The 27695-nt window shown below is 42.1% G+C and overlaps 1 protein-coding gene across 1 annotated transcript; it reads left to right on the top strand.

The window, feature by feature from the left end:
* On the top strand, positions 1–27695 carry LOC111673840 (calmodulin-lysine N-methyltransferase). Its single transcript, XM_023432632.1, has 2 exons — positions 1–698; positions 26324–27695. Exons 1-2 carry the CDS (start codon positions 33–35, stop codon positions 26663–26665), a joined length of 1008 nt encoding a protein of 335 aa, XP_023288400.1. The 5' UTR covers positions 1–32; the 3' UTR covers positions 26666–27695.

The following is a 27695-nucleotide window of genomic DNA, read 5'->3' as shown; positions in this document are numbered from 1 at the left end:
ACCAGTATACGACATTTAAGAAGAATTTCCAGATGAGTAATTTCTCGGTAATAATGTCGAAGGAAATTCTAAGTCAGAAGGATGAGCTGATGAACGTAAAGCGAATAAGAAACGTCAACGACAACACGGCATTAAGAAGATGGCGTCTTCTGGCAAAAGCTCTCACCTGTTCCCCACGGCTGATGAGCCAGACCAAGGATGATATATCCATACGTCGATTTACTACTTTCGGTTTGGTCTCCCCATTAGTCCTAGTGAACGTGGTCACCGATCCGGGGTCCACGTGGTGCGAGTATTCCACGGTGATCAACGACAAATTTTACGACGTACAGATCAGGCGAATTAATAAGAACTTTACGGCTAATGAACTGATCGGATTCAATAACACCGGAAATGTCTGCGTCTGGCCATCCGAAGAGTGCCTGGCCTATTATCTTCTGAAGAACGAGTGGATCTGTAGAAACAAGATGGTGTTGGAACTTGGTGGTGGAATGAGCTGTTTGGCTGGCATTTTTGCTGCTAAATATTGTAATCCCAGCGGTGTTGCCTTGACCGATGGCAATGTCACCAGTGTAGATAATACCAGGTGCATTGTCGCTAGAAACAACATGGCGGACTTCGTCAAGTGTGGCGTAGTGCAGTGGGCTAGAGCGGCCAGAGCACTCAGACAAACTGAGTATAGTGACAAGAGTGCACAGGTGATTCCTTGTTTCCGTTATAAAGCCTGCACACTTCCATTCGACTAAAATTTAATGAAAAAAATGGAGCTATTTACTTTGCTATAAGAAGACTAATATATTATTAAATTTTTTAAGGTGAAGTGAAGCCCGTCTCAATCGAATCGATTCGAATAAAACGCGTTTTTTGAAGGGTATTCCACTGAATTAGCTGGAATTGTAGTACACAACTTGTGAGCACCTGAGGAATATACTGACGCTTTCAAAATTTGTGTTACCAGAGAAACTTGTTTACTCAGTCCAGACCAGAACAAAAATGGCGTCATGCTTTCATATTTCCATCAATATACAATCGTATTACGGCCGTAATGTTACAAACGGAGGTCTCAGGACCGTCGGTTACTAATGTAGAACGATTTAAAGTAGGGTGAAAGGCTCTGAGAAATTTAATCGACGCCGATGAAGTAAAATCCATTTATACCCTTTTTGATGGTAATGCCATTTTGGACACTCAAGTGATAACATAAGCCGGCGCGCCACTTTACCGACATTTATATTTATGTTGAAGTCTGTTAATCTACGTTGAGAATTATACGAAATGAAGCGATATCTCATTTCGGTAAAGCAATGCTAAAGAAATCGATGTAAAATTGTCGAAATGCAGTAGATTTGTGATTTTTTATACTCTAATTTCCTGTAATAACTAATTGAAATACAGTCAATCAATGGCGTTCCCCTATGGGACGCATTGCGGAGAAAACGCCGGTAGGGCTGCGTTTGACTATCTGCAGCGTAACAGCCGTAAGATGTCCTCTCCAATATGCCTTCTATTCGAGAACGCGATTAATCGGCTGTGCCTCATTTAGTTGTTACGCAAAAGTTATGCTCTATAGGACGAAGCAGTACAGGACTTTTCGATTCCTTTTTCAATAAGGTTAGCGCTGTATAAACCGTAACTACGAGTTCTGTTATACCCTCTATAGGCTAGCCCTTAACCCTTTCGTTACCTTGAACGAGATATCTCGCGACCCAATGCTGGCCGATTAACGTTTTTGACGAGATATCTCGCGACCCGATACTGGCCGATCAACGCTTTTGACGAGATATCTCNACCGGATCGCGAGATATCTCGTCAAAAGCGTTAATCGGCCAGTATTTGGTCGCGAGATATGTCGTCCAAGGTAACGAAAGGGTTAATAATCGAGAACGTACATTCGAATGTGATAAAGGCAAAAGAATTGTCGTACAAGCGTCTGTGCTAAGATGAAGGTAAAACGTGTACTGCGCGAGATCTTGGAGAGAAAATTTAGTTCTCAGTGAATTCAACAGATGACGTTCAACAGGTTGGCGTCCTACCATCGATTAGAGTATCGGAAATTATAAATTCAGGAGATTTCCTGGTTATTTATCGATCAATTTATAATCATTGTACTGAAATGACATAGCGTATGCCGTTGCAAAAAATACTTAATGTAATACTGCACAGCTGTGGATGTAGATATGAACGTCGGTATCGTAGAACGCTGTTCCAGATAGTATGTTCGTAGAAGAAATTGGTGTTACCGACAACAATTAAGGTGAAGTGAAACACGTCGAAGAACTTGATCGATGTCGATAAAGAAGATTTTTCTAAATATCTACGTTCCCGATGTTCGTTTTTATTGACAGCTATGTCGAATTATATTGGGTCTTGCACTAAATGACATACTCCACCTGTCGTTTTCGTACAATAACTATAAAAAAAATCGAAGGAAAACTCCAGAAACCCTCTGGATTCATGCTTTCTGAGGCCATAATTGACTGCAGAGGGACCCCCTGCGCCATCTGTGATTTCCAGGTCAATTAAATTTGCACTCCGAGACCTAGTATTCCCATCGTTTTAGCATAGAAGCGCATACAATACTTTTTTTGCATTTATCCCGTTCAAATGCGAGTTTATCGATTACCAGAGTGTTCTAAATTGTCGTAAAATTGTCCTGACCCTTTCGTTTCTTATATCAGAGCCTTCGGTAATTGTATATTGATCGAAATATGAGAGCTCGACGCCATTTTGGTTCTGGTCTGGGCTGAATTAAACATTTTTTTCCAAAAATCCAAATTATGAATGTATCAGGAGAATTCCTAGATGATCACGAGTCATGTGTCAAAGTTTCGGACAGTTTGGTGCAATATCCTGAAAAAAAAAGTGTTGTATTCGAATCGACTGATTTGAAGGGGGTTTCACTTCACCTTAAGTTTCTTGATGAGTTTCATTTCATCTTACGAGGTTACGCCATAATGAGTGTCTGAAAATTATTACGACGTTTTGCAATTTTTGACGAAAATAAGCAAAATTAAATTCAATTCTTCTCGATGGATTTTTGCTATACCAGGATAAAAGGACATGTTAATATCTTTTTTTAAACACAAGGTGACGGCTGTAGAGGAGTTTTTTCGTTAATACTACTTCGGGCAACCCTCGTTGTGGTGACGTCGCACAGTGGCGAAAATGGCAAAAAAGTTGATTAAAAGTATTTGTTTGCCAGAATGTGAAATTGTTGCATTCTAATATTATATTTCATCACTTTTACCTTCCGTTTTTAATTCTTCAGAAGAAAAAATTACAAAAAATGTTTAAAATAAAACAAAGAAGAATGCACTAACGAAATGTATGCATATTTACAGTAAAATTCTTTTAATTTTTTTAATTACTTATTTTACAGCTATTTTGCACATTTTTTAGTTCTAAAACTACATTGCTAAATGTAAAACTGTGCGCGCATGAAACATAAGAAGTACAAAAAAGAACATACATATAGTAAAAGAAGATCTTTAATTAGGAATAATTTCTTGCTCTTTCAGAAGTCCAATCATGGAACCAACAATGTGCATTATGAAGATATCTTACTTCTCTCTACTCGTACAAGTAGAACGCCAGATATCAGCAGCCAATTCTTTTTAATTTCAACGAACAATAGTACAAGCTAACGATTCTCATTTGAAACACCGCGGAATATTACGAGATTCATAACTATTTCAGTAATTGAAAATAAAGTGTAAGAATATCTCATTGGAGAAAAAGAATAATTTCATGCAATATTTAAAATTTTTGAACCTATGTAAAATAAACTGTCAAAGTCTTAAAATATCCTACAATTTACAGAATTGGGAAGATATATTTCCTTAAAAAAATCACCCTTAAACTCGGTAAAATCTTCCTTCTTAGTGACCGATTCCAGTAATTCGTAGGAATGTCATTTTTAGATCGACTTACAGAACCGTACGTAATAATTACGCTTCCGTCCTTTTGGCGATAAATGTCCGAATCAGCCCTCTGCCCAATCTGGCAATCAATAATCCTAAAATCCGAATTTCTTTTTTCATATTTTAGCCAGCTTTTTCGTCATTTTCGCCACTGTGCGCCGATTACGGGCCACTCTTTAAGGTGGAACGGAAAAACAAAAATATCATGTTTCTATACAGGGTGTAATAGAACTCTTCACGGTTTATACAGTGCTATCCTTGTTTAAAAAGGAGTCGAAAAGTCCTGTACTATTTTTTCCTACAGTGCATAAATTCCCTGTAATAACTAATAGAAGTACAGCCAATCAATCACGTTCCCCTACGGAACGCATAGCGGAGAGAACGCTGATAGAGCTGCGTTCGGCTGTCTGCGGCGTAGTAGCCTGTAATAGTACGGATTAGGCCGTGCAATATGCACCGTCTTTTCCACACTGTCGTGAGTCCGAGCCGCTTCAGAATTTTCCGGGAAAATTAAATCACCGATTTCCGAGGTGCGAAGACCCGAGTAAGAGAGAAGCAGGCGTGCGAATTAGAGAAGGATCGCGACGTCTCGTGCCGCGCAGACAATGTTTCGGTTTCTTATGCGTCTAGGCTTCGCTCGCTCAGCTGATCGAGGCCGAAGTTCCGAATCGAGTTCGTGTTTCGATATCTCGAACGCTCCAAGATTCTTAATCACCTTTGATTACGGATTATCTAATCGTTTTCACTGTTGAGATGGATTTAAGTTGGATAGGAATTGAGCTCTCAGATTGACGATTTATCTCACAAGAGTACGCCAACTGCTCATCATCGAATCCGGATAAAAAGGATTCAAGGTGTGGGTGCAAATGAGTTGGTTTCCTTCGTATTTCGGAATCCCGTTAATCCCGTAATTTCTTATTTTGTTCAATTCTCAAATTGAGTTGAATTAATTTATTAGATTCCTGGAGCACTGCTCTACAGGTTTAGTCTCAACTTAACTTGGGTTATCTTGCTTCGGATATTCACTGGCTTACGGTTTTTTAGGTTTGGTAGGATGTTTTGTCGTAGGTTTTTATTCACTTCTTCGTACCGCGATTCTTTTATTCAACTGGGAAAGCTGGGCAGATCGGAGGCAATCACAATGATAGAGTCCGAGCTGTCTTTCACAATTGAAAATAGTGTTAGTTCCTGCTTCAGAGTTGTCGCATTGACAAGGCCGAAGGTACGGATCTACACTTCCTTTCTACTCTTTTCATCTCAATCTGCTTCGATTGATTTCTGTCATGTATGGCTCTTTTCTTCTTATTTTCACGTTCTAATTTTCGTATTTTTGGGAGATGCTGCAATAGCACAGTCCCAGGATTGTGTTTAAAAGGACTAAGAATTAGGGATGCGATGGCTACAACAATGGCAGAGATCGCTGGTTTTGGGATTTATTTTAGAATTTTTCCTCTCTGTGAATTTTATTTCATAAAAGATCGTCGGATTCCGACTTACTCCGGTTTTTCCTCTATCTGCTCGCGCTTCTAACTCTTGTCCAATTTAGGGACTTGAATTTCTCCTAGTGCTATTCGAATTCTGGTATGTCTATTCCTATTGAAAATCAAATCTAATCTGTCTTTGTTAGTGTTTTTGTTACGTTCCGCTCCACGACCCGGCTCAAAGGACCAGAAAATGATGTTGCGGATGTTCGAAAGAAAGTCTGAACGCGGGTTGCACTGGATGTGAGAGCCAAATTTTGAGGACTGATTAATTCTCGACGAAATCTCGAGTCAGGTCGGTTTTATGAGTTCGGGCACATGACTTGAATTCGTAACAGAAACAGTTTATTAACAATAATGAGTAAGTCCGATAACAATTGTAAAATATGACACTATGATCGGCGGCGGTCGCACGGTACAAGTTCGCTGGTGACTATTTGGAGTCGCGGTGAGACTTGATTGTCTCTGATAGCAGGAGTTGTCCGTCTCTCGCGGTGGAAGATTTGATTCTCTTGATGCCCAGAGGAACTTTGATCCAGAGCGCTTTCGGATGTTGTCCTCTAGGGCGGAGTTTTTTACAAAGCGTTTACTGATAGGCGTAGAGAAATTAAAGTGGGATCGATAATCGAAAGTGATTGGTTCATGAGGACTGAGAAGGGGAAAAGTTAATGTTGTTTAAGAAGGCTTAGGTGGGGAATAACAAAAATGGGCTATAGGACTAGAAGTAAACGAATCATGGGCTAAAGGACCGCGGTAGTAGATAAGAGAGCGAAGCGCTAGAGTTTCTGTTTAGACATCCGTTTAAATTATGAGCATAATACGTGACTGAATCAATGGTGCTATATGACATGAGAGACACGAGAAAGAATAAACGGAACTTGAAAATACGGAAGAAATAGAACGCCCAGACCGTTGCATAGAGCATTCCAAATGATTCTAGCGTTATAATTATTACATTATGGATTAGTCCGTATTTGCAATAAATAATTGAAATTTACGTATTGGCTTGAAAACCACACGTGACATGATAATTGCTATCTGAGATAAAGAAATTCGTTCTCGATTGAACCCTTGTTCATTCGGCTCGAACAGTCTTTTATACTTTGACTCGGAGTCTCGCGGTCTCTCCCTACTTCTGGGCCTCTTCCTACTTCTCGGCCTTTTCGCACCGCCTAATTCTTTGGTTATTGCGCACGCGTCGATTTCGGTATCGCGCAGGCGCTCCCAATTCGCCCCGTTACAAGCCTTACCGTCGTCCTTTCCGCAATGCCTGTTGTAGCGGGTAAAGCAAATGGATAGAGGCGTCGTACTCGATCAGAAAAACGAGAAAGGCCAAATTTATTTACAAACCTTTACTACGGTAATAAAACAAGCCACTCGCTGGGGCGAGTGGAGGCGTCCTTCGGTGATAAATATATAGGGAGTAAAAATTATACCGCGAGGTTTATATTCGCATTCGATAATATGGAACCTCACGGTGTAAAAAACATCTGGATAAAACACCTGCTGTTCGGAAACGCGATTGATTGGCTGTGTTTCACTTAATTATTACAGGAAATTAATGCATTGTAGGAAAGAATTTTATACGACGTTTCGACTCCATTTTCAACAAGGCTAGCGCTCTATGAACCGGGACTACGAGTTATGTTACACCCTGTATAGCATTTGCAAGATCGATAGCGTAAAGTGAAACCCCCCTCAAATCAGTCAATTCGAATAAAACACTTTTTTTAAAGGGTATTGGATAGAACTGACTGAAATTTTGACACATGACTTGAGAGCACCAAGGATTTATTCTGACACTTTCAAAATTTGAATCTTTGAAGAAAATGTTTTAACTTAGTCCAGACTAGAACCAAAATGGCGTAGAGCTCTAATATTTCGGTCAATGTACAATTACTGAAGGCTCTTATATAAAAAACGAAAATGTCAGGACAGTTGTACGACAATTTAGAACACTCTGGTAATAATCTTGCATTTGAACGGGATTACGGCTAAAAAGTATATTATGCACTGCTATGCTAAAACGATGGTAATACGAGATCTTGGATGAGGATGGAGATGATTGATGGAGAAAATTTAGACGCGGAATTCAGATGGCGCAGGGTGCCACTCTGCAGTCAATTAGGGGTTCACATACCATGAACCCAAAGGATTTCTGGAATTTTACTTAGATTTCTTTATAATTGTTGTACGTACACGACATTTGGAGTATGTCACTTAGTACAGTACCCAATACAATTCGACAAAGCTGTCAATATAAATACGAACGTCAGTAATGCAGGAATTTAGAAAAATCTTTTTTACCGACGTCGATCAAGTTTCTCGACGTGTTTCACTTCACCTTAACAAGGATATTTTAAAATATTGATTTTTATAGGCACAAGATGAGATTAAACGAAAAATTTCATTTATTTTCAAAAGAATCTTGTATAAACATATCTACAACAAACGCAGTTTTAAATATATCGCGAAACTACTTTGTACCAACCCAGATAATTTAAAAAGAAAGATCATTTGAACGTTTCAAGTAAGCCGGATAGAAATTATAAGTGAGGTCGACTCTACTGACATTAAAAATGGTGTTTTTAGAGTGTTACATAGCGGCCGAGCGAACGCAAGGCCGGGGAGATTCGGGTAGGAATTACCTGAATTTTGCGCATAACGAGTATTCTAATCTTGCGAGGAGATTGATCCGAGCAGCTAGATCAATTCCTCTAGGAGGATCTAGGGAAGTGAGGACTGAAAAGGGGGGTTGAATGAATGGCAATGTGGGCTAGTGTGCTATGATGGTTACATTTATTCGTTCGTGAGGTTTAGGTTATAATCAGCTGGGAGGGGCACGCGAGGTGCCTTGACCTAATTTTCTCTGGGTTATTATACTTCCGCGTCGCGGCGGTTCGGATGTTGCGATAGCGGGCTTTAGCGGCGGCAGGTTACTGATCGCCGGAGTGCTGACACGGGAATTCTTTGCTGTTTAATGGCGGTCTACGCATGACTCTAATTTATCTCTCGATGCTGAGATTTCGAGCTCAACTGTTCGAAGGAATTTAATGAGGTCTTAATCTATCCGGTTAACCGGAGCAAGGTATGGAAATCGCGATAACGGTTAGAATTCGGTTTGATCGGAAATGAGAGGTTAAGAAGTAAACTAGAGTGAAAAATGGAGATGAGTCGAGTTTGCGAAGGATCCTCTACGTGGCTTGGTCAGCGGCCGAATTCGGTGGCACTCTCTTTTGGTCGACCCAGCCGGATGACTGCGCGTGGACATCTTCGACCCGTGGCGTGACCTAGGGTTGGAGGTCTAGAAGCCTCCCGTCCAACGGCAGTCGCAGTGCCGCTGTCTGTTCCTGACTCAGTGCGTTGGGATCGCCAGAGTACCGGGTGGCACTACTGCGGCTCGCAGGATAGATGGTCTTCGACAGGGAGTCCTCCGGTCTCGGTCTCTGACTCGCTAGGAACAGAGTACCGAGGACCAGGAGCTCCACTCGAGATTGTCGACAAACGTCGACGTTGACTTAACTTGACGAAATTAACTGGACTGACTCAATGACATACCGCCCCGAGCCGAAGACTGGTTTTATTGGCAGGGTATTCCAATTGGTGGGAGGTCATAGGGCTCAGGTGAGGGTGGCGCTTCTGGGTCGTGCTGACGCGTTGTGTGGTCATCAGGTTATTCGCCTCGAGTCGATCGATAACTTTTGGAGTCGTCTTGGCCAATGAACTTGTCGTGTCAGGTGATTTAGTGTTGGATCCTTTCGCACGAGTTTCCTAATCGCTTTTCCGTACTCGGATTTCCATGGCTAGCTTCCGGAGATCGGAAAACCGCTTTTTACTTAGGTTAGGGTACGGAGGGTGCCTACGTAACAAGAGTAATGCATTTAGTTTTTTTTTTTTTATTTAGTCTATAAGATGTAAGAAAAATTGATATTTACGTTTAATCTAAATCCATTGAACAGTGAGAATTTTCTTTTAAAATCGATTGTTTGTAAAAGAAAATTATATTTTTACAACATTTATTATGGTGTAACCCCTTAAATGAAGACATCGCGTCTTAATACATGTACGTTTAGTTCATTGACCAAATAGGGTATTGAACATATTGGAAAAGGTTTATACCGCTTGATATTTTATTTCTGTTAGCACACTCTGTTAGCTAGGTATATCTTCCTATTTTCTATTGAATGATTTCATTACATGAATGAGTTTTGCCTAATCGTGGGTGCTTGAGTGTAAATGTATTTCTCCGACAGTTGCAGGCACTTAGGCACGTAGAGATAGCAAATGAAATGAATTTTCCGGTTGCGTACGAAAGAAATTTGCATCTCTTGCCTCCCTCCTAGCATTACATAACTTACACTACTCTTTTGACTTTAGCAAACCGCAGCTTATGCAGTCGCGGTGTTCGATACCTTTTATATTTATTTTTAAGTTTGTATGTATTTACAAACATTTCTTAACATTTTTTCAAACTTTTCTATGATTATAATGTTTATTTTTTCCACATTATATTGTCTATATTTTTATTTTTATTATTCTATTTATGTACAGATTGTACCGAAATAAATCTACTGAAATCAGACAAAATGTATTTGTGGTATTGTTTCCTTTTACAAAATGTTTACATTGTTCATCGAATTATATGAAAACGAAACATATTTACGACTACCTAATAAACCACGGATTTTATTTATACATGAATTTATACAAGGTGTCCCAGATCATTCTTTCACTTCTATGAAAATGAAGAAGAATGGTTTATATGAAAATCCCCCAAAATTCAGATAAATAAATTCGATATGCTCTGGCGAATAGTGATAATTTCAAGTTCCAGTACTGAACGGAAATGAGATGTCGGTACCGGAAGTCGAGTGTTTCAAATGGTATTTAGTATTTTTCATTGTAGTTTCAGAGTCTACGTATGAAAATAACGATAAAAGGTTATCATTATTACATTAAAATATTTTTTCGAGCAATTTGCCTTTCAATGATTGAACTAAACTTGTCTCACCAATTACAGAAAAGTTTCAATCTCCAGTTAACCAATTTGGATTACCGAAATCATTTGTTTAATTTATCAGTGTATTGCACCTATATGCTGCAACAAATGACATGAATGAGGGGGATAGGTTCCGGGCCTGCAGCGCCCGCACGATCGCTCGTCACCTTCTCCCGATCGTATAAATGGATCAAAGTGGATCAAAATGGATCGGATAAATGGAGACAAAGAACGCTGAAGTTTCGCGGCCAAACCATAGAAAACTTGTAATTATGCGCTCCTACTGAAAATGGCGCGACACAAACTTACCGGGACCTGGAAAATGATGGGACACGACGCAAAAAGAAAAATTGCTTTTGTGTCCGCTCGAGGAGTCCCGTGGCTTCCCGAGAGGCTAACCCAAAGCCCGATTTTCGTCCGCCGTAGTCCCCACTAGGGAAAACCAGAAGATCGCCCGTGTGAGACTTCTCAAGACCGACTCTGTGGTACGCTTTCGCTCACCGGCGCGACACTATCCGGACCCTACGGCTTCACGAAATTTTCTTGGTGATTCTAACTAATCTCCCTACGATGGGAGTCCTCGACCGGACACGTGGCAGTTACTCTTGTTCATATAATTCGCCGCCGATCGCCGGCCCCCCGGCTGTAGTCCCTTGCTGAACCGGGAAGTTCTTCGGTTCTCGGCGACGAAAGACAATTAGACAAGGTTCAGACAATCACAGGTTGAATAGAATTGCTTGAAGCGTGGATCCGGTCGGTCCGACGGTTGAAGGCAGAGAAGATCGGAGCTCTTCGTGCGCTGTCCTAAGTAGGGATTCGGCTGGCCAGCCCGAATCCTAATCGGCGCCGTTAATTGGTTGAGACGCTCCTTAATTTCCCGATTTTGGGGGACTCGGCGTTGCGCTGGCCCAGTTCCTGGGGCTGGGGGTTGCGGTAGCGTGGTTGCTGGGTAACGGCGCAAGTCCTGCGCGCGTCGAGACGCCGGCGATGCCACGGCCATCGCGAGCGGTGGTCCATCGGGCTCCGACGCGCCGAGATGTCCGCGGCGGTCGAAATTGTCCCCTCTGGGTACTCCGCTGGAATGTGGTCGGGTCCTGGCCCGGAAGCCGGTGCTCCTTCTTGGGGCATGGCGTTCCATTCTCTCCCTGTCGTTGGCAGCCAGGGTTCTCTCGGGAGCTCCCGCCTCCTGACCGGGTAATCCTGGGGCTCCTGCGGGCGGCCGTACCTGAGCCGCCAGCGCCCGTCTACGACTCACCCCCGGAGGCAACGCCTCCAGGGGATATAACGCGGCCCACACCACCCTCCGAGTGAGCCCGACGGGCTGGCCGTGGAACCTCAGTCGGTGTTGCCAGTCTTCGTCTTGTTCCTCGCGGACTTCTTCGACGGCTTCGCTCTTGAAGCCGGGGCGACGAGCGGTAGCGCGTGCGCACGACCTTCGAGATATCGACGGTGTTTGATACTTCGGCCTGACGACCGGAGTCTCGCCATGCATTACAGAAATTTTGCGAGCTCTCGAACACTTCGCCAAATATTCATTTCAAACATTCCTGGGAGTGCTCGAGAACGCGCCCGGGAACTCAGAAAATGTATGGATAATTCCCTTACAGAAAATTGGGGAGAGTTCCCGTGAATTGTTAAATTAACCTGCAACAAAAGATGCAATTAAAATTAATTAATAATAGGTTTGCTTTCCCTCTCCCCCGGGTCGGCGACCGTCAGACCTTGGATCCTGTAATTCGCGAAAAAGCAACTGTAACGATAGAACACGGGGTGCGCGGGTTAGGTGGCGTCCTCGTGCGCTGCGGTCCACATTCAGGTTTCCTCTCGCGACAGTGGCCCGCTCGGAGCGTTTGAGTATCCCTGAGGAGTAAGATCTGAGTGCAGCAAAGTCTGCAAGGTTTAGTAACGATAACAATATTTATTCTTGGACGGTCGACGGTTGCCGGTCGGCGTCAGTTGGTTGAGGTCTGAAAGCGAAACGTTGGAAGCAGACCGGATAGACACAGTATCGTACTTAATTCTAATTGTCACGGAATCTCTACTTAGTTAATAGAAGATACAAATATCGGTTAAGTACTATTGGTTTACAGTATGGCTTATCAGTTAATTATGGTAATGACTCTAATCCTACTGTTCAAACTCCCGGGTCGGAGAGGCGACACGACGGTACAGGTCTGGTTCGTGTCGTCTCTGTCGGAATTGTTTTTGGAGATGCAAATTCGCGCTTACAGTGATTCAAGGTCTCGTCCTGCGAATCGGTTTTGAGAGTCAATGTGGTGGCGCGTTCCTTCCCTTCCTACGACTCTGCCTTGCTTTATTTTCCCGGACCTCTTATAGTGCTCAGGGGGCTCGGGCGCCTGCGAGAGAGCGGAAGCCGTGGGTCGCCGCGTAGCAGCCGCGGTGCTCACCATCCCGTCGACGCCGCGCTCGCGGGGGCTGGGCGCCGTACTGCGGGGCCCGGCGGTAATGCTGTGCGAGTCGTGTGGCTCGGCCTCGGACGCCCTGGTCCAAGGCACACGGCTCGTTACAGAACCATCGGCATAAAGTATGCGGCCGTCGTGAAGCGGCAATAATTGACCACGTCACGATGTATATCTTTCATCTTCACTTTTTTTATTTCCCAAATAATTACTTACCAGTCCCGAATTCATGTTTTGAATTAATAAATTTGATTTCCGAATTTATATACCTAATCCATCGATGTATCGCGCCTCCCCCCTCCCTGTATTTATATTTTAGTGTGGTATTTCTCGTTTTAGAATTGTTTCTGTAATTAAGTAAGTCATGCCCCACGTTTTACATCTATTTTTATAGCAAAATTTTCCAGTGTACAATTAACTTGGTTTATTGGATAATTGCAAATGTAGAAGGGTACAAACTGTGATCGAGTGCGCGTGTGTTTCGCGGTGTGAGTATTCTAAATACCTTGATACGATATTCTGCGGTGCTGTTTTCCTCAGTGTCGAGCGCGCAAAATGGCGCAGTTCCGCAGAGATCTAAGAATTGTGACTGCGAGAAGTATTTGAACTTTTAATATTATACTTTGATAGTCGAAACAGAGGTTGTAGTTGAACTTTGAATATTTCACGTCGAAGATGGATAATAGAAAAAAAGCTACTACGCTGCTTAGGTTCTACCTTACATATGTTTTCCGCCCCCGACGTTTGAGTCCCAAAATTCTGGTAGTGGCAAGAAAACCTACTTGGTCCCTGATAGTGGGGTTCGGAGAGAATTTCTCATTGGAGAAATGAGTTGCAGTGGGGTTTGGAATAGCGTCCGATAGGAGAGATGAGTTGAAGCGGGGTTTGGAAAAATCTCTCATTGGACAGAGGAAATTGGAGGGAAGAATTTGAGGAAGTTTCCTTAAGGGAGGAAGGTTAGTTTTACTTTTTTGAGAAAAACTACTAATGCCACCTTTACACCGGAATTTATGAGCTGATAGTGAGGTTTGGAGAGAATTTCTCATTGGAAAAATGAGTTGCAGTGGGGTTTGGAATAGCGTCCGATAGGAGAGATGAGTTGAAGCGGGGTTTGGAAAAATCTCTCATTGGACAGAGGAAATTGGAGGGAAGAATTTGAGGAAGTTTCCTTAAGGGAGGAAGGCTAGTTTTACTTTTCTGAGAAAAACTACTAATGCCACCTTTGCACCGGAATTTATGAGCTCGCCCTTGCAGGCGTGGTTTCGGATATCGCGAGCGTGCTTTTTCCTAACTTATTGAGTGTGGTCCAAACTATCGAGAACCCGCTCTTATTTATTATCTTACGGTTGGATCGATTAGCCGCGGGGATCGAGGTAGAGTGACCATTGGCTATTTGAAGCTAAGCAAAAAATGTAAGTTATGGTCCCTTTTGAACAGCATGGGCCTCCCGGTCCTAGTCCAGCGAGCCGATGCACCTGCAGGGAGCGTTACGCGGGACGTAACAACTGGAACTCCCGAAATTTCATTTTTATCAAAAATGTATTTATTTTTCGTGGACTAAAACCAACGTGGTCCGTGCACGTTTTCGCTGTTTTACGCTTCTTGGAGGCTTAGAATCGAAAATGAAGAGTTTCAGGACCTAGCTGGAACACTATAGAATACCGTAGAAATGCAATATTACAATGGCAGATGGGAAAATATGGAAAATACTTTCACCAATGATTGCAAGAGAAGGCTGGCTTGTCTCGCGACTAATCTGTGTTTTTAGAACAAAAATCTAGTTGCAGCTAAACGTCACACATGGCGACGTTAATGCCAAATAGTCGTTAGAATAATGAATTCACAAGATTTCGACAGTTTTCCATCGCTCTTCATCATTACTTTATTGAAAAGACATATGGATCGCTTCAGTTCGTATAATTATTATGGTGAAGTGAAACACGTCGAGGAACTTGATCGACGTCGATAAAGAAGATTTTTCTAAATGCCTACGTTGCCGACGTTCGTTTTTATATTGACAGCTGTGTCAAATTATATTGGGTATTGTACCAAATGGCATATTTCGCTTGTCGTTTTCATACAATGATTATAAAGAAATCGAAGTAAAACTCCAGAAATCCTCTGGATTCATGCTTTCTGCGGCCCTAAATGACTGCAGAGGAACGCCCCGCTCCATCTGTAATGTTCAGGTCAATTAAATTTTCACTCCGAGACCTCGTATTACCATCGTTTTAGCATAGAAGCGCATACAACACTTTTTTTGCCCTTATCCCGTTCAAATGCGAGTTTATCGATTACCAGAGTGTTCTAGATTGTCGTAAAATTGTCCTGACCCTTTCGATTCTTATATCAGAGCCTTTGATAATTGTATATTGGTCGAAATATGAGAGCTGGATGCTATTTGGGTTCTGGTCTGGGCTGAGTTAAAAATTTTTTTTGAAAAACCCAAATTTTGAATGTGTCAGGACAATTGTTAAATGATCAGGAGTGACGTGTCAAAGTTTCGGATAGTTTGGTCTAATATCCTTGAAAAGAAGTGTTGTATTCGAATCGACTAATTTGAAGGGGGTTTTACTTCACCTTAACGTGGACTGTGAAAGACTTCAAGATGAACATAAATGTCTGTAATGGGACGCGCCAGCTTATGTTCCCACTTGAGTATTCAAAATGACGTTACTACCAAAAAGGGTATAGATAAATTTTAATTTACCGACCTCGATTAAATTTCTCAGCGCCTTTCATATCATCTTAAGGGCGTTCACCACTCCAGCGATTTCGTAGGGGACAACGATTCCGACGTATTTTTCAACCGTCCGAGTTCAACGAGTGCTTATATTAAACATAAAACGTTGATTCGTGTTCACATGGGAGCAATTTTCGATAAGTGGTCATTTCCAACTAAAAAAAATGCAACAACATAATTTGAATGCTCTTTTAACTAGGAAGGAGTCGCTTCAGCGAAACTCGCTGCCATGTAAACACGCGTCAACATTTTATCTTTAAAACGAGCACTCGTTGTACTCGATCGATTTAGAAATATGTTCACAATCGGTGTTTCTGTGGAGCACCTGTCATGATTTTCGGGTTCCTTGCGAGTAATTGGAACTCTCCTTAACAACCGTTGCCGAATCAAGGCGGATCGTCCAACTGGCAGGTGCGTTCGTGCATGTGTCAACGCACGCTTCTGCGCCTAGTCCAGAGCCGTCTCACCGTTGTGAGCGCCATGTATATCTAAGGCAACGCACCCATTTTATGACAGTCGCCTAACACCGACCATTGCGCGTCGCGTCTCACTCCTCCGAGCGAGAAAGTACGTTTTGGTTATCTCCCACTGAATTCGATGCTAATGCCATCTAGCGGTTGAAGTCATCGTCCCCACTTTGGTGGTGAATCCCCTAAGCGTGGGTCTGTTCAGATCCTATTTTCATTCTCCCAGTAGACGCTGGTTCTCGAGGGATTAACCAGTGGAGAGTGAAAGGTCCCGAAGGCGTAGTTCTCTTCTTGTGGTGCCAATGGGAGAATGGCCTAGACGGGTAACCAAGGACAGGTCCGTCCCACAGGAAATGATAAATGCAGCGACTTTAGACCTTCCCTGGGTGCATCCCAATGCCCTTACAGGCAAGCGACCAAACCGATCAGCACCCAAGGATCGTTGTTTTACTATTTGATATATCGCGGAGATGTCCGAAAATTTGGGACTGAAAAAGGGTAATGAGTAAATGTAGAGTAAGGCGATATGAAAGACGCTGAGAAATCCATGTCGATAAAATAGGATTCATCCATGCCATTTTTTGTGATAACGTCATTTTGAAAACTCAAGTGGTAACACAAGCTGACGCGTTATGTTATCGATATTTATACTTATGTTGAAGTTTGTCACCCTCTACATTGAAAATTATACGGAATGAATACTCCATGAGTCGTGTAATAAAATGGTGCAGGCGCCAACGTTTGGAAAATGTATATCTCTCACCCAAGTTTGAAAGTGAACTGTAATTATGTATACTGCGACGGGATTCACCCTTCCGACCGTCAAATAGTCCTACGCCCGGTATCAAGTCCTGACCAGGGGTCGAGCCCGGTCTTCGGCCCTTCCGACAGCCCGATTTGTTTAGGGCGCCAGGTGCGCGCCCGCACCTCAGGCTGTCGGGACCAGGTAGCCTGGAGCACGATGACCCCGCCTGCTGGTACCGGCCCCCGGGCGTAGCCAACCGGCCACTCAGCCTCGCGAGGACCTTACGCCCTTCGCGGCACGGCAGTGGCGAGGTGTTCGCCGCGGTACTCGTCGAGTGCGAAGGTGTCCCTTCAGGCCCTGCGGCTTGCGACGGGAATCACGGAAACGGCAAAAGAAAAGGTCGCGGTGGGTGAGGATAGGGCGCCGCCCCGCGGTCGGCACCCTATCCTCACCCACCGCGATCTGCACGCATGCAGCCTCTAACTCACGCTCGGTACGGGGCTCGGAACTATAGGCGGGCGAGGATCTCTTCCCGACGTTCGCACGGAAGCTAACCCCGGTACGCGACCCCGAACTCCTTCGGCCCGTGCGGACCGGAAGGTGCCGCCCGGCATGAAACTGGCGGCTCAAACCCGGCCCGCCACGCGGTCGCCGGTCGGCCGAACGCACCGAAACCCGGGGTGTCGACACCCTCCGCCCGACGTCGGGATTCCGGCTTACAAACGAGACTTATTAATTGGCACGAGACGGACGCGGAAAATGACGGGAATGACTCGCGGCACGATAGGCGGGATTTAAAAATGGCGCGACTTAAGAGGCCCCCTGGGCAGGCTCGGGCTCATCGGTCGTCGGTCGTTTTGGGACGGGACCTCTCTCCACGTGACGGCGGTGCAGCGGTTGTTCGACAGTGGGCCCCCTTCGGGACGGGACGATTCCTTTCGACAGCAGGCGGCGGAACGGGACGGCTCCTTACGACGGCAGGCGACGGAACGGGACGAGACGGGACGGTCCTGATCGGGACGGATCCGAGTGTGTAATCCGCTGTCACCGGGAGGTCCTCACTCGTGGCTGGTCCCCTTGGCAATGGCGGTGTCGTTGACCGGACTTCCGCTCCCGCCTTGATGTCCTCCTAGCGGGCTCCACCGAACCTAAGCCCGGGAGCCGACCTGCCCGCTGGCCCCGCCGAAGTGGGTCACTAGGCCGACTAATTAGGTCGGCCACCGGCCGGCAGCAGATCCTCCTATTTGCGGGACGCTTCACGCGTCTCCTTGGGATCGTTCAACCGTCGGTGCTCCTCAGCCGACGCGCAGTGTCCCCGTACCTAATGTCCTATTGCCACCTTTTCCATCATTTTCTTATTTCCAGTCTTAACCTAATGATTACCAAGGGGACCCCTCCGCACTCCGGCTTTACATACACCCCTTGTGACGTGTGGGGGAAATTCACCACGTCACAATACATATTTTTAAAGATAATGTAGTATACCAGTGCGAGTGCTGTATACAGTTCAAATTTTGACAATTTTTCAGTACCTGATGTTAATTTTCCAGATTTAGAAACGGTAACATATACATTATTAGGCCTGAATAATGTTTCTTGTACTATTGGATCGAATTCATCGCTTTCTTCCTTAAGAACAATATAAAGCGGCTATAGAAATTTACAATCACCTGAAATTAGTGGCTGAATTGTGTAACTATGTGTGGTAAAAGCAACTGATTGTACCAAGTATTGAATTTGGTTTTCTCCTTCAACTGCTAGTGTTCGTCCAGAATGTATTTATAACGAAAACCCACTTTAATCAGAATTAAAAACATTTTCTATTCCTTTTTCATAAATTAGCTGTTTCATGTCATCAGTGAAATCATGAGCGGTTTTCATCAAGTATTCCGCGTCTTCTAAAGTTTTTTTTTGTAATAAATTTATTTATCCTCCTACTTACAATTCTGTGAGCTTTTTTAAGATTATTTACCCAATATTTTGAGGCTTTAAAACGAAAACTTTCATGTCCAATTTCTTTTTGAGCTTGTAAAGCCCACTTCGATAACACTATGTCATAAATTATAAGACCAGATTCCACCGCAGTTTTAAAATTTTGAAGAACATAAAAATGAATTCTTCCAATTTTTTCTCGGTCGGTACCTTCTTTATTTAATATATGCGCCCAACGTTTTAATTGCGTTATAGACTGAACATTCCGAAATCTGTTTTGAACCGTTTTTAGAACCAGATTTCTTGTTATTTCACTACTCCAGAATTTTACAACTCTGGTCTTATAGCCATAATTTAATCCTTCATCATCTGACGTGCATTGTTGTAAATCTCCGTCGGTAATCCAAATTTTTCCATTATCTTCAATAATTTGCTTTTCAACATTTTTATACAGTTTGTAATGTTTAGGGTTCTAACGAACTAAAATACGCCAATATACTTATCGAAGTCAGTCGATTTATTACAAGAAAATGCGGCCTGTTGGTGGGTCGTTTGGGGGAGTCGCGAATGGGTTGGTCGGATGTTAGCGGACTTGCCGATTTCGGAGAATCCCGTGGAGGTGTGTTACGTCTGGGAGGGAAGAAATGAATTGATTATTTTTATGAAGTAGATAAAGATGATTTTATTTCATTCTATGGTTATAACAATTGGCTTGGAGTTTCTGGGGTCCCCTGGTACCAACGCCTGGGCGTTATAGTCGCTAGATTCGGGAATGTCTATGGGGATAAGTTTAGAGGGGAAACCAGGCAAAGGTCCGGTTTCCTTTTTATATTGGAGGATAGGAGTTAGATGAAGAGGGGAAGCTAGACCAAGCCCCGCGCCCTCTTATATCAAGGAGATAGTAGGAGTTAGATTTAGAGGGGAAGCTAGGCCAAGCCCCGCGCCCTCTTATGTCAAGGAGATAGTAGGAGTTAGATATAGAGGGGAAGGTAGATCAAGCCCCGCGCCCTCTTATATCAAGGAGATAGTAGGAGTTAGATTTAGAGGGGAAGCTAGACCAAGCCCCGCGCCCTCTTATATCGAAAGGAATAGTAGGAATTGGATATTGTTGTTGTTTCTCCTTTCAAAAGAGAGAAGAAAAGAAAAAGTTCGTATAAGTGTGAATGATTGATTTTTTAAAACATAGAAAAAATATAGTACCTTGAATAATAAGACTGATTTTTCTTCCTCGCTTGTACTTGTAAAGAAACTGGAACTTTGCGAAACGCTCGTCGTCTATCGATAAACTGTTACTGAACTCAACTGAACACTAAGGACAAGTGTGCATAATAGGTGCGTTCCTTTTTATACTGTTCCTAAACTGCATTGTCTCAAAATTTTCGTAGAGGGAGGACACTGCCCTCAACTTAACATTATCCACTTCTATGAGTTTTCTTACTTGTTTTAACAATGTAGGTTCGAAGCCCTAAGTTGGGCTACCACTGGCCCGGGTCATCGTTGTCCTAGAGAATTAAGAACAAGGGATTCTCGTTCTTATCACCTTTCGCATGGTGACGGTTACCTATTTTGAGCACGTTGCCAACACGTGTTCGGTAGAAAATTGACAGACGAGCGAGGACGATATAACACGATATTAGTAACATAGTATTTGAGAAAAGTAATAATTACGACGCTTAACTTAATTAATATATGTAGTTGGAGGGGTGACGTTACGTGGGACGTAACAGGTGACGGTGGCCATGGTATCGGCCCCTGGTGGCTCTGCTTGGTCGTATGTCGGCCCCTTGGGACCCAGTCGGAGGTCGAACCTTTGGCGGATATCGGCGTCATGCGATCCTCAGCTTCGGCTCCGGCATTGGTCATCGCCAGGTCAGGTGTTGAGCGGTCAGCGATCCAGGAGGCGAGAGAGATAAATTCCGCGATTTCGCTAATATGAGGATACTCCCTACCGAGCGCTTCCCTTCCCGATTATATAGTGCCGTGTCGATTACGAATGGCCGCAATCCTTACAATCATTATAAGTTCTTGAAAATCTAATGTTTCATCTTCGATTATTTCAATCTCATTAAATTCTTTAATAACGTTAGGGAGAATTTTTGTATGCTGTTTTTTAAATCGATTTCTTGCTGCGTTATTCAAGTATCTGCTATATTTAGCGTTTGAAATGAAACTAACAGTAAATTTAGCACGTTGATTGGGTTGACAATCATTTTAACAAAAAATATGTTGTCGACTCGTGGGTGCGCGATGGAACCGCGTCGGGGTGAGTCGAGAGGGTTGTGGTTGCCAGAAAATAACTAGTACTCGGAATAGTGAGTTAAGCTAAAGGTTTATTTGTAAAGAGGTGCTCGTGAACCTATCCCTGAGACCAACCTGCCCGTTTCAGCTTTCGATATGGACTGTTGATTTTCCCGGTTGTAATTGCCAAGGTTGATGTCCCTGCGTCTGCAGTTTCGCTGCCATGGCCATATATGGTCATGCCGCCCAGCTCTTATTGTTAGTACCATGTCCACCTTGTCCATTATGCCCATTGACTTATTATAGTCTATAACGTATACAGGCTTCTGGACAGTCTGTTCCCCTCCATATTTCGATACTGCTTAAAAATATACAGTATGCATAGTTGAAATCATATAAACTTCCTTCTTATCCATCCACTTCATCACTAACAAGTTTTTTGCTGTACGAAAACATGCCTCTCCTTTTTTCAATCGCTCTTCCATCTTCGGCATTCCCTGTCGTCTTTTTTTCACAGTGCCGCATGCATTGGTACAGTTATCGTATATAAAGTTGAATAACGCTGGACTTGAATAAAAATAGTCTGTGTAAAGTGTATGACCTTTCCCTAAGTACGGTTGCAAGAATGATAAAACTATTGCACCCGATTTTCCAAATCCGGTGATTGCGCTTTCTGTAATCGTTGACTTTCCTTCTTAAACTATCAGGTCTTGGACATAACCTGTTTTGCAGTCACAGAGCATATACGATTTTATATCAAATCGATTCCTTTTCGAGGGAATGTACTGCTTCAAAGACAGGCGGCCTTTGTACAGCATTAAGTTTTCATCAATGCAAACCTTTTCATAGGGATTAAATGTGTCGCAGAATGACTTTCGCAGCATGTTTATCAGGTCACTTATTTTATATAGACGATCATCAGCGCGCCCTTGTCGACGGGTAAAATGTATCATCTGTAATATCCAAAGATAGCGATCTCTGGTCATTATTTAATTGAAAATATTACTGCGTAAATATTTATCTGTACTCCAGTACTCGTGTAATGCTAGTTTTTTGTTACATGTCAAGGAGTAATGACGCAAAGAAACAGTACATTTCGTCTAGTGTCGTGTTTTTTTAGTATCCTCGTTGTTATTGCTCTTCTGAGCCCAGTAATAATTTGTCTCATCTACAATGTATTCTACAAGTTCCTGATAAATGAATAGCTCAAAGTAGTCGATAATTTTCGAGGATCTTCCTATTTTCTTTTTCAGTCCCGAATTTCTTGAGGAAAATTGATGGATCTTTGGTATGAAATTTTTCGATGTCCATGTTATGTTGCACTGGGTGTCCTTGGCATTATCTTCAATTGACTCTGTTTCCGATTCTGATGTGCTGCATATATTTCTTCGTCGTCTTTTACACCGGCGGAAATTATTTCCATTTTCTGAATCAGTTCCCTCAGTTTCAAACATAATACTTTTTTTATGCTTTGTATTCATTCTGAAAGGGCCTAAACTATTTTTGTAAATACATTTTTAAACAAAACCCTAACTTAAAAATTCGAATTTTTAAGAGATTATGAATTATACCTCAAGCCGATCTATTCCTAATTCCTGTAAAAACCTAATATGAAAAATCGTTTTACTGTCAAATGGATTTGATAGATTATTTGATATAAAACAGTAAACGATCGTTTTGATGTTTGAAGTTTATTGTGAAATACGTTTTGATGTTGTTTCAACAAGGAACAGTTTTAAGAAGTGATTAATCCAATACGTCAATAAAATCAACATAAAATGTTCAGCTGATAACGAAAAATGTTGTCATCGACTACAGATGGCACTTGTATACACATCATTTCAATGCCGCATCTATGCGGCGCTCATACCCACAGGTCGTGGCGTGGATGCCGCATATATGCGGCGCTCGGCGCGAAAGGGTTAAAGCATAGGCGATGACAAAAAAACTAATAGCAACGCACCGCCAAGAGCTTGTAGGTCAACTTGCCCCGCATGAAGTAAGTCAATTTGTCCCGAAGGTCATTTTAACAATCGAAAGTATATTGACAAATGACAAACAATTTTATTAGAAAATATATAAACGGCAATGCAAAATGAAATAGATGCTCTTTTAATTTGCCATATTTTCAAAATTTTAAAAAGCAATGTATTATCCTAAAAAAGAAAAAAAGTGGGACTGAACAAATTTACTTCCCATCGTACTTTTTGTGTTTTATTGTTGTGTAACTCAATGATGTTGCAAAAAATGATGTTCAGTACTGACAAAAGTGTGGGACACAAGTCAATCAATTGCGTTCTCCAACGGAAGGCATAGCGGAGAGGACTCCGGCTGCGGCTGCTACCCCGCAGACAGCCGAATGCAGCTGTTACGTCCTACGTAACGCTCCCTGCGCGTGCATCGGCCCGCGTATCGAACTAGCCCGGAAGGCCCAAGATTTTTCTTCTCCAAAGTAATAGACTCATCGAGTCTGAAACTCGTTCTTTTCAATCCAGACAACCGAGGGCCCCCCCATTTTAGTTCTCGCGACAGGCTGTCGCCACGCTACGTAATTAGTAGATAAGTCGAACGGGGGTCCCGAAGACCTCGAGCCTAGCTGCTCCCCGTAATATTCAAAATATTTAAGAAAAGGGGACCCCGCGACGACGGACACCACCCTTGCATGGGCGAGCTCGTGAGTTCCAGCAGAACAGCGACATTAACAATCTATTCCCAGAAAAGTAAACATTAACTTCCGTCTCCGGAGGACACTTCTCCCAAATTCTTCGCTCCGAACCACATTCCCTAAAAACATATTCTTCGACCCCTTCCTCCAACAGGAGATTTTTCCTAATCGTACTCCTCTCCCTAGAACATATTCTTTAACTCCTTCCTCCAATAAGAGATTTTTTCCTAACCCTACTCCTTTCCCTAAAACATGGTTTTAACTCTTTCCTCCAATTGGAGATTCTTTCCAAGCCCCACCATTGGGGACTTAAGTCATTTTCATGCCCCACTGCCGGAATTTCGGGAGTCAAACGTCGGAGGTGGAAATCCTATGTAAGTTAGAATTCAAGCAGCGAGCGTCACTTAACTTATAGACTACTTCTTGCTTATTACGTATTTCCTATTCCGTTAGATTTTTCAGTCAAGTTTTGGACTCATAGTTATTCAGTTCAATTTCCGAGACTTACACATTATTACTTATCCGCCAGATTCTTCAGTCAAATTTTCGAGACTACTCGAGTCACTTTTACTTCGCGCGCTCACGCATCTCAAACTTAGTGCGACGCCAGCAAACGGACAGCAAATCCAGAAAACGAATTAAAGTATTTAGAAATATACACGCACACACACATGCAGACGCGCCTAATTTGTTGTTTTTTATAAATCTTTCATAACTTTTATCCAATAAACTAAGTAAATTGTACCCCAGATTCTTTATTTCGTAATGTTCATCCCCATCAATATCAACAAGTCCGCATAGGATTCGCTGAGAGGCCCACAAAATTTCCATTTCCACAATTCCTTTCGACTTCACCGAGGGCGCGGGGGCTAGGTCTCGCCTCCCCTTCCACATACGAATATTATATCACAAAATATTCCTTCCACTCCGTACCCGAGACGTAACACAGCCCTACCGGCGTCCTCTCCACTATGTCTTCCGTTGGGGAACGCGATTGAATCGCCGTGCTTCAATCAGTTAATACAAGAAATTTATGCATCGTAGGAAAAAATTGTACAGGACTTTTCAACTCCTTTTTCAACAAGGACACCGCTGTATAAACTGTGACTACTAATTCCGTTACATCCTGTATGTGGGCTGAATCTCTCATGTCACTTTAAGGGGATATGAAAGTGGCATTTGAAGAGTCAATCGTTCATGAAACTTTCCTCTGAATTGGGTGTACCGAAACGTTTCAAACTTTACAACGTAAATGTAGAGGCTATAATAAAGATCCTGACACTCATGAAATTTCATTTTTGTAGCCAATTTTAAAAATATGAACAATGAAATATAAATTGAAATTTTATGAGTTTCTGGACCTTCATTATAACCTGCATATTTATATTGTAATGTTTGAATCGATTCAGTACACCTAGTTTGGAGAAAAATTTCATGACCAACTCTTTGACGTCACTTTTACATCACCTTCAGTCGAACTCCCTGCCTCTACCATACCAGGAATGGTCTTGTGCGATCCTCGCGGGACTGAATGGCAGTCGTTCATTGGTGATTAGCACTCGTTCGCGAATGATTCCAAATTTGAGGTTAGAATAATTCGTTAGGATAATTCACAAGCCCTGGCGCTTTAAATAAATAAAAGGTTGCGTCTAAATTTTAGAGCCAGGTACCACCGTCTCGATTTTCTGAAAATGCTGAGCAGACCTTATCCGTAATGTCTCCAGATATTTCTCGTTGCACCTGCAATTTTGTAATACTTTTAATTCTACCCGTTTCATCACTATTAATATTAGCAGACATTTTCAGCTACACTTACAGCTGTCTCTTATAGAAATGTTTTCGGTAATTGTTCATGTAAGAAAATTAACTGAATTAGTCCGTTAATGGGACAGTTTTTAACCGTACCGTAAACAGTTTCCAACAGATAGGCTTCTGTAACTCTAAGGGGCTATGAAAGTGTCATATATACATACTAAAAAGTCAAAATATTTATTAAACTTTTCTCCAAACTGAGTGTACCGAATTATCTGAAACTTCATCGCGAGATTATGGAGGCCCTAAGGAAGAACGCGATGCTCGAGAAATTTCATTTTTCGAACAAAAAAAATTGTATTTATCTCAACGAGAATCAAAAAAGAAATTTTTTTCAAAAAATGTAATTTCCCGAGCATCGCGTTCTTCCTTAGGGCCTCCATAATCACGTGTGAAAGTTTCAGATAATTCAGTACATCTAATTTGCAGGAAAGCTGTAAAAATATTGTCACGTTTTGATGTATATACAATGACCCTTTCATATTTCCTTGAGGTAATGTGACAGTGACGTCGAAGAGGTCTCGATTATGAAACTTTTCTCCGAATTGTATGGAACTTCACGACTTGATTATGGAGACTATAAAGAAGGTCTTGATACCCATGAAATTTCAATTTTTAAAAAATTTGTTAGAAAAAATGAAATATCTCTGGTGTTAGGACCTTCCACATAGCTTCCACATTCACACTGTAAAGTGTGAAACGATTCGGTACATCCAGTTCGGAGAAAAGTTTCATGAAAGATTGACCCCTCGAATTCCACTTTCACATTCCGTTAAGACCTCTTATTTTTTTTCGTGTTTGATAACCATGTACAACCGAAAAGTAATGACGAGAAATATAACACTTTATTTAAGTTATAATAAGATAAAGTGGCAAGCTGAGCGTGGTTCCTTCTGCGCAGTGTTGGACCACGGAAAGCGGCGATGAGTCACGAAGGACGGAAGGCCTCTACAACGTCATTCTGAGTGCCGATTGCCTTTTCTTCGACGACACCAGAATTGACCTTGTCGAAACGATTTACGGATGGCTCGACGATGACGGTATCGCTCTAGTGATGGCACCGAAACGCGGTACAACGTTTCAAAAGTTTACAGAAGCTGCTATCAAACGAGGCTTCATCGTTAAAATAAAGGAACGTTACGACTCCGAAGTGTGGTCATGTCATCTTGATCAACTCGTCAATAATCCAGAATACGCTCCAGATTTACATTATCCTGTTCTGATGGAACTTACTAAAAAATAAATTTGTAATATTCCGACACTTTCAACACACCAGATAATAAATATATAGTTCGTGATTGAAAAACCCAATCTGGACTCATCTCGGACTGTTCACCAACAAATAGACTGTTGAATTGTACCAACAGATGAATCCGTATTCAATTTTAACTGACTCATTTCAGTTAGCAAACATGTAGAATTTAGAAAATACCTACGTGTGAATTTGTTTCCTTCGTTGCGTTATAGTCAATCGAAAATAATATTTGGACTGTATCAGTGGTTATAAGAATCCTTGTAAGTTTTATATAAAACTAGACATTTTATTTTTAAAAAGTACATAATTGCAGGCCACATGGAAAGTAAATTCCAATAGAAAATCCATGTTTGGATTTTCAATCCGGCCTGCCCAGCAATGCGAAATATTTTTCTAACTTCTAACCGTACTTTTGTTTAAATATTATCTTGTTTAAGTTGATAACATTTTATTTTCGAAATGAATATTTCTAATTTGAACGACTGATTTTGTTTGAGCTTGCTTTCAATTTCTCAATAATATAGTTTAAAATATTTTTCGTGCATGTATTATAGCGTAATAGAAAGTAAAAATTCGTCAAGGATTTGGTTGTCATGAATACATTAAATCATTATACGGTACAAAACTTGAAAGTATTCAACTTCTTTTGATCGATACCAAATATTGTCCAACAATGCCTTATCACGCATACATGGAACACAGTAACAAGACCTTCGTTATCTGAATCTGGTTATCTGTTAATACACCATCACTTACAGTAATCGTTTCATATGTTTCTAATGAAGTTCTAAATGTACAATATTTGTATTTCCTTCACTTAACTTGTGCATCTGAAATATTTGAGTAGACTTATATTTGTTTTTAAATAAGCGAACATTCAGTTATTGGAAACTTAGACAGGAGGGAGGAGAACTGTAAATAAGAAAAATCGTTTGTCAATCATTATATTTTTGAAAGGTAATATGCTATTTTAAAGAAAATGAAAGAGCAACAAATAAAAGCACCGAATGTGAGAAGA

This window comes from Orussus abietinus, unplaced genomic scaffold (assembly GCF_000612105.2).
Source record: "Orussus abietinus isolate OABI.00-Male unplaced genomic scaffold, Oabi_2.0 scaffold334, whole genome shotgun sequence".
Classification (NCBI taxonomy): domain Eukaryota; kingdom Metazoa; phylum Arthropoda; class Insecta; order Hymenoptera; family Orussidae; genus Orussus; species Orussus abietinus.
Note: the sequence above shows the minus strand (reverse complement) of the source record. Positions and strands in the feature narration are given on the sequence as shown.

Excerpts from the sequence above, each read along its gene's own strand:
- LOC111673840 (XM_023432632.1), top strand. The coding sequence starts at position 33 with ATGAGTAATTTCTCGGTAATAATGTCGAAGGAAATTCTAAGTCAGAAG. Across the intron at positions 699-26,323 it reads ATAGTGACAAGAGTGCACAG|TGTTGGACCACGGAAAGCGG; the intron begins GTGATTCCTTGT and ends CCTTCTGCGCAG.